Source organism: Canis lupus, chromosome X, assembly GCF_003254725.2.
Source record: "Canis lupus dingo isolate Sandy chromosome X, ASM325472v2, whole genome shotgun sequence".
Taxonomy (NCBI): domain Eukaryota; kingdom Metazoa; phylum Chordata; class Mammalia; order Carnivora; family Canidae; genus Canis; species Canis lupus.
This window is the reverse complement of record NC_064281.1, coordinates 55,750,188-55,760,408: the sequence shown is the minus strand read 5'-3', so window position 1 is coordinate 55,760,408 and position 10,221 is coordinate 55,750,188. Positions and strand designations below refer to the sequence as shown.

At 39.4% G+C, this 10,221-nt stretch overlaps 1 protein-coding gene across 3 annotated transcripts in view; it reads right to left on the bottom strand.

The window, feature by feature from the left end:
* Window positions 1-1,272: 1,272 nt before the first annotated feature.
* Window positions 1,273-10,221, bottom strand: part of OGT (O-linked N-acetylglucosamine (GlcNAc) transferase) — a 36,510-nt gene continuing 27,561 nt past the window's right edge. For 2 of the 3 annotated variants that reach the window (XM_025466166.3, XM_025466167.3), the window contains exons 19-22: window positions 9,676-9,828; window positions 7,538-7,790; window positions 7,167-7,290; window positions 1,273-3,568 (exon numbers count right to left, since the gene is read on the bottom strand). In XM_025466166.3, the coding sequence (XP_025321951.1) occupies window positions 3,394-3,568; window positions 7,167-7,290; window positions 7,538-7,790; window positions 9,676-9,828 (705 nt within the window). In that variant the 3' untranslated portion in view covers window positions 1,273-3,393. Of the gene's footprint in view, window positions 3,569-7,166; window positions 7,291-7,537; window positions 7,791-8,170; window positions 8,297-9,675; window positions 9,829-10,221 lie in introns of those variants that run through there. The other variant, XM_049107812.1, reaches the window with a different exon arrangement.

The following is a 10,221-nucleotide window of genomic DNA, read 5'->3' as shown; positions in this document are numbered from 1 at the left end:
TTAAGCGCCAAACTGCCTACGTATATAACGGTACTTTCTGAATGGATCGGGAATTACCTAAATGGGGCTTGTCATTAAAACTCAATTTCTTGGGATCCCTGGGTGGCTCAGCGGTTTGGCGCCTGCCTTTGGCCCAGGGCGCGATCCTGGAGTCCCTGGGTCGAGTCCCGCGTCGGGCTCCCTGCGTGGAGCCTGCTTCTCCCTCTGCCTGTGTCACTGCCTCTCTCTGTCTATCCTGAATAAATAAATAAAATCTTTAAAAAATAAAAATAAACAAATAAAAATCTCTACAATAAACTTGTAAGTTTACTTCTACAAGCCTTTTTTGTAAAAATGGGGGTTACTTAACTGTGTGCCTCAGAGGTTTGGGCAAAGAACCTTGATGTTAGCTGTAGTTAATATTAAGAGGCATGTGCTTCAAGTAAAAAGTGGCTTAGGACTGGAATCGAATCATGTTACCCGACCTTATCCCAGATGCCCAAGCAACTCCTTTAGATTGAGGGCAGGAGGAGATAAAGTGGGCTGAAAAGAAGGGAGGCATATTCGTGACATATAAAGAGGGTAGGGGTGAGAACCTTTGATTAGGCTACTGGACACCTTTCTCCACCCTGTTCCCCTGACCTTTTAGTAAACAAACAACTATCCACATTAGGGCTTTGAGGGTCACAACCCAGAGCTTGGGAGGTAAATGAGCTGAAATTTTATTATTATTATTTTTTAATGTAAGCTCTATGCCCAACATGGGGCTTGAACTCACAGCCCCAAGATCAAGAGTAGCATGCTCTACTGAGCCAGCCAGGTACCCTTGAAATACTATTGAAAAAATTTTTCTCATTTATGATCTCTGAGAAAACAGGCAGCTCAAACAGCCTGTTCTGGTCCCTGCTGCACTATCTTCCCTCCTATCTGTGGCTGAGTTCAACCACCACACAGAGCATGAACAGTCCACACGAAAAATAAGACTATAGCAGTTTGAAGCCAGTGCAGTTGTAGGCCCAATAAAAACAATCATGGATGGGTGTGCTGGGAGTCACAGGCTTTGTCATCATCTTAATGCCAGCCCCACCCCTCTACCACACCTGGCTGAGAAAACAAAATAATCCTTAAGACCATAGCTACACTAGGGAAAGGTGGTCTTCCAGCTGTTTGGAGCTGTTCAAATAGAAGTTTGGTTACTGGATGACCCTATTGTTCTGTCTAATGCTCAATTTAACAGAACACAAAATACATCAGCCACCAAAAAAAAAAAAAAAAAAAAACCCATCAGCCATATTAAGGGCAAATCATTCATTTATTGTTTAAAGATCGCAAGACAACATCTGGATTTCTGTAGCACAATTTAAATGTTTTACTTTTTTGATAAAGCAGAGTATAATAGAAAAAACAATTAGTTTCCAGTAATATCTATATCTCTATTCAGAATTAAGTCTTCCACAGACATGTTACCTGGAAACAAAAGCCTATTACAATAAGCAAAGCTTCAACCAGAGCGGCTACTTTTCGTGCCAGGAAAAAGTTCATCCCTATAGGAGGAATGATGTGCTATGTAAAATGGCTGTAAGGTCACAGCCTTGAGGGCACTGGAAGTATATTATCCTATTCCACATTAAGTAGTTTGGTGAATTTCAAACATCAGTTTATCTGCAACCATGCTGGCAACCTTGAACTGATAGTTCCTTCGGGTAAAAAATAAATTAAATCCCTAAACTGATGTTTCTTGATTTATATATTGTTAAAAGGTACACAGTTCATTAACATGTAATTCTGGCAAGAATTACATTTGAGTCTCCTTGCTCAGATTTTGGTTAACAGTAAGAATCTTTCAGAAATTCAAGTTCTTAATAATTTGTCAGCTAGGATACATTCAGGCATCAGCTGCAACTACAAAATAGATGCACTGCCTCAGCACTTTGGAAAGACATAATCTAGAACACTACTAGCAGACAAAAAAATTATCTGTTACTGGATAGCGTAAGTACAGTACAGCAACACGAAACATATATTCATATGTTGGCTTGTTTAAGCCTCAAGCCTTCGATCCTTTGTTGTGATTCAATAATTTTATTCCTATGGTTTTTAATACCAAGAACTCAAGCTCCAGGAGGGCTAAAGTCTAATTTGTACTCCAAGTAGCAGTGCTGTTTGCTACTACTGAGGCTGATCCATACAGACTCTTCAAGACCAAGTCCAGAAGACAGTTATTATATAATACCCGAGAAGGTCTGAAAAATAATTACTCATTTACACAGCTGGTCCTTCAGAGCTTTTTACCTCTATTTTGTTTTTTTGATGAAAGTTATTTAATGTATTGAAGAGAACTGTGACTTACTGATCAAATATGTGAATACTTATACTTACCTGGGATTTCATTTCTGCTGAAAGAAATAGGAAGAACAAGACTCACTTAAAAAAAAAAAAAACTTGAGAAAGGAAGGTAAAAATCGTATCATACACTAATCACTTTTGGAAGCAGCATAGAGGGGCAAAGGTAAAACACTGGTGAAATAGGTCAAAACTAGGCCCAAAAAAATCTATATTATTATCATCATCATCATCATCATCGACAGTACCACAACTATGCCCTGCATAATTAATAATCACTCCTAAGAATTTTCATTTGGCACCAGATGATGTGTTTAAGAGAAACACTCTGGGAGGTTTAAAATCAGACTTCGCTCTGTTAGCTGAGTTACAGGAGAAACTTTAAAGTTGGGGAAGGGAAGGGAAGGAAATGGGAAACGGACCAGAAAAAATTTTTGAGTCATCATCTAAACCAACAATGCACTGATAGCTCCAAACATTAGGTCAGACACTAAAACGACTGATATAGGCTCAAGTGGTTTATAAAACCTATAAAAAGACTACACCAGCAAAGTCCCCATTAATCTGTAGAGTTCAGAAACTAAAACAAGGAGCAACATTTTAGCTTAAAACCTTATCTCAAGAGAATCATATACACTTCACATGAATAAAAATACCTGAAACCAAACGTTTTTAAAAGCTCCAATACCCAAAATATAAAGAAAAAAAATTAATTCAGAAGACTCAATCAATCCATGGAATCACAAAACGGCTGGACAATCTCTATCTCCCCTCCAAACTAACCATCCCATGGAAGACCAAGGGAGATCAGACCTTCCAGGCCTATGCACCACCTGGTTGCTGCAAAATTCTGTGGAGATTCCTTGTGGAACGGCAGTTTCCCCATCTCTTGTGTCTCTCCCTATCATGCAGGAAGCAAGTCTGGCTGTGCTATTCTATTATCATTTGTCACCCATCTGCAACATGATACCGTACAGATAAGTAAAAAGTATGTTATATCTAGTTAGTTCCCTTTCCCCAGAAGGTTGAGGCTCAGGTATTGGGGTAATCTCCTGTGCATACAGTCTTTATTTAGGCCGACTCAGTGACTTCAACAGGCTTAATCATGTGATCAGGTTTGTTGCCAGCTGCATAGTGCTCCCACATCTGTAGATAGAGCCGCTCTAGTTCCATTGTGTATTGTTTGGTGTTGAACAGAGGGCTGGATATTCTCTGCTTCCAGACTTTGCCACGAATTTTCTTCAGGCTAGGTAATAAAACAAAAAAGAACCAAGTTTAAAAATCGGAGCACTCAGTACCAGCCCTCAACAAATTCCTAGTCACCTTTATGGTAAACTATATGACTGGACTTCACACACTTTTCACTTCTGCCTGGCCATCCTGACCTCAATGCTGAAAAAGGAAAGGATCACAGCTAAGGTAATGCTAACTAACACTTATAATCAAGTTCACCTCCATGTCCTCTGAAACCATTCTGTTCTTTCCTAAAGAAGTACATCCATGAGACGCCATGCTCTCTCCATTTCACCTTACTTCTACCTTTATTTATTTATTTTTTTATTTATTTATTATAGTCACAGAGAGAGAGAGAGGCAGAGACATAGGCAGAGGGAGAAGCAGGCTCCATGCACCAGGAGCCTGACGTGGGATTCGATCCCGGGTCTCCAGGATCGCGCCCCGGGCCAAAGGCAGGTGCCAAACCGCTGCACCACCCAGGGATCCCCTTGCTTCTACCTTTAAAACAAAGAATTGGACATGTGTCTGCGTACTACTGGTTAGAATGTATACTGCCTACCCTTTTCTTAAGTGATTTAGCAAGGTGTGTGTTAAGAAACTTTAAATGTTCACAACCCTCTGACCGATCAGTAACACTTTTACATCTTTTCAAAAGGAAATCATCAGAGATGCAGATAAACCTGGCCATCAGACATTCATTAAGCATCATTTACAATAGCTAAGGGACAAACATAAGATGAAGTATTCAGTTTATGAATATTTTAACTAAGTAGGAAAAATACTCCAGGGGATAAGAAATGTACTATGTCTACTGCCATAATTTTCCACTTATACATGAATTATTTAGATATTAACAAAAAGCGCTCCTAGTATCACCAAAGCCATGGTTCTGTTCAAAACTAGGGAAAAGTAGCAATTAATTCTTCTGGGAACAGGGGGCTGGGGAGATTCTCCTCTATCTTCCAAATAAAAATACTTCTGTGCTCTATTTTATTTTTCTAAGTTTTCTCTATGTCAACAGGAGAATGATTGAACTGTGTGGTACATCCATATAATGAAATACTACTTGGCAATAAGGAAGAATGAAGTACTGATATAAGCCAACATCATGGGGACCGCCTGTGGTGGCTCAGCGGTTGAGTGTCTGCCTTTGGTTCAGGGCATGATCCTGGGTCCAGGGATGGAGTCTCGCATTGGGCTCCCTGTGAGGAGCGTGCTTCTCCCTCTGTGTCTGCCTCTCTCTGTGTGTCTCTCATGAACACATAAATAAAATCTTTAAAAAAAATAAAAAGTCAACATCATGGATAAATCTCACATTACTAAGTGAAAAAACCTTTAGAGTGCATACTGTATGGTGTCATTTGTAGAAGTTTCTAGAAAGGCAAAAACTAAGTTATAGGGAAAACATTCAGGCCAATAAATGGTAGTCTCTGAGGGTTGGTGTGGAGGACCAGCTGAAAAGGAACACGAAGGAACTTTTCTGGACTGATGATAATGTTCTACATACTGCTATAGGTTTGGGTTATAAAGGTAGGTCTCAAAACTCAAATTTAAGATTTGTGTATTCCACTGTATGTAAATGCTGCCTCAAAAAATAAATATTAAACCAGTTAATAGGGATGCCTGGGTGGCTCAGTGGTTTAGCATCTGCCTTTGTCATGATCTCGGCATCCTAGGATTGAGTCCCGCATCGGGCTCCCCACAGTGAGTCTGATTCTCCCTCTGCCTGCGTCTCTGCCTCTCTCTGTCTCTCTCATGAATAAATAAAAATCTTAAAAAAAAAAAAAAAACTAGTTAACAATGCCCATTCTGATGTATTTAAGAGTACGGATGTCTGCAATTTACTTCAAAATTTATCAAGTAAGAGGGATTACTAGATGGATAAAGGAATAAATGGATAGATATGTGATCAAGTATAGTAAAGTGTTAGTGGTAAAATCTAGGCAGTAGGTATAGAAGTGTTTATTTCTACAACAAAATGTTGGAGGAAAATGTCATATGAAATCAACTAAGCCCCCAAATTTTTAAAAATACACTAAAATATTTACGTAGTTATCTCTGGAATGATGGACACGAATCAATTTTTTTAAATGGCTGGGCTCGGGCAGCCCCGGTGGCGCAGCGGTTTGGCGCCGCCTGCAGCATGGGGTGCGATCCTGGAGACCCGGGATTGAGTCCCACATCGGGCTCCCTGCATGGAGCCTGCTTCTCCCTTTGCCTGTGTCTCTGCCTCTCTCTGTGTCTATGAATAAATAAATAAAATCTTTTAAAAAAATTGCTGGGCTCAAAATATTTACTCACTTTTCTTAGATGTGTAGATGTTCAATGGAGAAAATTTTGAAAATAATAAATGCTTAACATCTTTTGAATGCTTAACAAGAACTTTTAGAAGTGTTTACATGGAACACCCTTTTTTTTTTTTTTTAATCCTCACATCTCTGCAAGGTACGTACTATCATTCATCCCCATTTTGCAGATGGAAAAGGCAAGGCACATAGAGACTAACTTGCCCAAAGTCACAAAGCTCATAAATGGGGAGAATGTGGATTTAAACCCAGGCAGTCTGACTCAAAGAGGGTGCTTCTTTAAGCTTCTCTAGAATATGCTACTTCTCAGAAAAACACAAAGAAAAAAATTACTAACATTCAAAGAAAAGCCTCGTTTAAAAGAGAGACACTACTTCATTGTATGGCTAAAGCACTGCTTATCTAAGCACCACCCCTCTAATTCCCACCTACTTGAGGCACTGAAGTTATGCTGGTTTTTTCCTTATGCTACAGTGAAAATGTAGCACTAATAGAGTCAAAGGTCTGGCTGGTGTGTGTGTGTGTGTGTGTGTGTGTGTGTTTTAAGGCTCTTAAAACTTTGAGGAAGGGTTGTACCAACTTACTCCCTGTATGAAAAGGCCAGCACCTCAATGCTCCCTCATCATTGGTATAATACTAAAAATATTTTATTTTCTAGGCAAATAATGGCTATAGTACAAACGTTATTTTAGATTTACATTTCCACTTACAGAGGTTAAAACTTTTTCTTAACCATTTGTAGTTCTACTTCAGTGAGTTGTCTGCACATTTCTGTATTTAGCTTCCTTTTAAGGAGTTGATGATGTGAATGTTCAGTCTTTATATAGCCAGGCTATTATTTGACATAGGAACAAAAATTTGGGGGCGCCTGAGTGGCTCAGTCGGTTAAGCATCTGCCTTCAGCTCAGGTCATGATCCCTGGGTCCTCAAATGGAGCCCCACAAAGGACTCCCCAGGGACCTGCTTTTCCCCTCTCCGTGCTGCTCTGCCTACTTGTGTGCTCTGTCAAATAAATGAATAAAATCTTAAAAAAAAAAAAAAAGCTTTTCTGTCTCTCTTGCTTGCCTTTTCATTTTCCTGACTCACTTTTATTCAGCCAATTACTCTTTCCATAGTCAAATCTATTGCTCACTGCATTTATGAAAGTTTAGAAACTAGTTTTCTCATCTAGAGATCATACAACTAATTCACCTATTTTATATTATCCATATTTTACTATTTCATTTTGTAACATCTATATTCTAAATTTTCCTTATCTAGTCTCCTTTACCATAAAATTTGTTTGTGAAGAAGTTTACTTACTATTCTAGGTCAGTTCCCAGTTTCACAGCTATGTCTTCATAGTCTTGTCTATTTTTAGCAATAAGCTCAAGACAACCTAAACAAGTGAGCTGGGAAGCTGCAACTCGAGAAGCAAGAGTTTCTCCTGTAATAAAAAAAGAGAATAAACTGCATGTCTGAGAATGCAAATAGCAGTTATTAATGGTATTTATGCTAAGCACCCACACAATGCTGATGAGAATGGAGCAGAGTGCTTAGACTTGAACAAAGCTCATTTTTTATCATCTTGCCCTAGTGCTGCTTCTAGCACATAATTTCACCTAAAAATGTTTCCCCCAAAAGGAGGTTTGAAAAAGAACAAGGAAGATTCCAATGATTTATTAGCAACTCACCTGGCATAGTCACCATGGGTGTTCCTGCCCAGAGGACATCCATCCCCGTGGTGTGTCCATTACAGAGTGGAGTGTCCAGGCAGACATCAGCCAGCTGGCCTCTCCTGACATGTTCCTCTTTAGGAGCAACAGGTGAAAAAATGATACGGTTCTGGGGAAGGCCCATGTTTTGCGCATACTGTTGAATATTAGGTTCTCCTACTGCTGGAAAACGCAACAGCCACAGCACACTATTGGGAACACGCTTCAGAATCTAAAACGGGGAAAATGAGAATAATTTTTAATAGCAGCTCTGCCCTTCTCAAGAAGGATTCCCATAGAGCTCTAATAATTCTACCAGTCTATTCTTGTCACCAGGGTAGATCCTACTGTGAACTTTTGTCTTTCCCTTATAGATGGAGTTAGATCAACTGAATTATAGGTTTCTTTTCTGCTTAGCTATCCCCAGAGTTCAAAGAAAGAGAAGACTGATGTGAGACACAAAACAAGTTACTAATTGGCAAAATCTGATGCAGCTGTGTCCTGTGGGAATTGTTACTGACCGGGGTTTTTGTTGATGAGATAGAAATTTTCCATTTCAAATTTTAAGTCCCCCAGCATGACACAACAAATAAGGTTAGTTCACACTTGCCTGACTTTATGTGTGCCTACTCAAGATGAGGTATCAGCAGACTTTCTGTACAGAAAGGACCAGAGAACAAATATTTTTGGCTTTGCGGCCACATGGAGTCTGTCATAACTGCTCAATTCTGCCCGTCACTGGAAAACAGCCACAGACAATATGTGAACAAGTAGGCATGACTGTGTGTCAATAAAATTTTATTGACAAAAACAGGCAATGCCAGATTTGATCCATAGGACATAGTTTGCCAACCCCTGATTTAGATCTATGTCTCTTCAATGTTACCAGACAAGTCTACCATCCCTTCCCTGAAAGGCATGAGAACAGCAATTTCAGAATCCGAGATACTTTAGATTTTTAAAAAGTAGTACAGTGCAAATATATAACACCCTCAGCAGCAACTCCCTACAAACAAACACATTAGTACCTCTGCAAGAGATGTAGGAATATTCATACTGAATGGAATATACAAAAGACCAAAAGACAGCCTAACATCAGTTCTGGTAGTTTTGCTGCCAAAGAAATTTCTCACAAACTTCTGAAAAAGCTTTTGGTTTTGGGATTATTTTGAATGCTGGGAAGTAAAGATTAAGGGACAGTAAGCCTGTACTCACCTGGTTCCTATCCCACTCATACTTCTTTAAAAAAACAAACAAACATGGGATCCCTGGGTGGCGCAGCGGTTTGGCGCCTGCCTTTGGCCCAGGGCGCGATCCTGGAGACCCAGGATCGAATCCCACATCGGGCTCCTGGTGCATGGAGCCTGCTTCTCCCTCTGCCTGTGTCTCTGCCTCTCTCTCTCTCTGTGACTATCATAAATAAATAAAAATTAAAAAACAAACAAACAAACAAACAAAAAACCACCCCATTATCAAAAACAAAAACAAACAAGAATTATCTCTATTTAACCTTATGGAGTAAGAGCCAGTTATGGATAGTAAAGTTTAGAACTTTCAGAGGTCCTATTTATGCAAACTGGTCTGATGAACTGAGAGGTAACAACATAAATCAATTCCTTCCTGGTTACAACTCTACCATACTGCGAGAGTGTCACACATGGGTGGATATACATGACAGCTTCTGCTATCAAACTTAGGCCACGGGTTGGCAAACTATAACCTATAAGACAAATCAGGCATGTTGCCTGTTTTAGTAAATAAAACTTTACTGGAACACATCTATCCTCCTACATTTACATTATGTCTATGGTATTTTCCTGTTCCAATGGCAGAGTTAAGCAAATTTGAGAGTATGGACTGCAAAACCAAAAATATTTACCATCTGGCCCTTTAAGAAAAAATTTGCTGATCCCTGGTTTTGAATACATAAATTAAAAAGGTTCATAATGTAATACTTAGACACTGGAAGGAGAAATAAAAAATGGCTGCAAATCTACTATTCTTATAGAAACGAGCACAACAGCTCCTGAAGGGGGGTGAAGGGCAGCCTCAGCAAGATGGGTCTATGTAATCTTTACTAGTCTCTAGACATGAATAATCAATCTACACATACTCACATTTGCCCACATCTGCAAAGTAGAAGGGTCAATTTTGTATAACTGATTAAAATTACAGTACACAATGGCATCTTCTGGTAACCCATACTGAGAACGTGTGGTAACAATAATGGTACGAGGAACCTCCTCTCCAGTGGCAGCTTTATTGTTGATCTGGAACACAAAAAACAATAGGATGTTTATATTTAAAGTCAGCAGTATGTGGTATTTTTTAATTAATAAAGAATCCTTGGGGTGCCTGGGTGGCTCAGTCGTTTAGGTGTCTGGCTCCTGGCTTCAGCTCAGGTCATGATCTCAGAGTTGTGGGATCAAACCTGGCATCAAGCTCTGTGCTTAGGATTCTCTCTCTCCCTCTACCCTCCAACCCTGCTTGTGCATATATGTACACGAGCACATGCGCACATATGCTTTCTCTAATAAATAAGTCTTAAAAAAAGAATCCTTAAAATGCCAAATAGTATAACCACTAAAAGTCATGTCATTTGAACTGTGAGAAAATATTCATGACATATTAAGTTCAAGAAAGGAAAAACGTTACGGTATTAT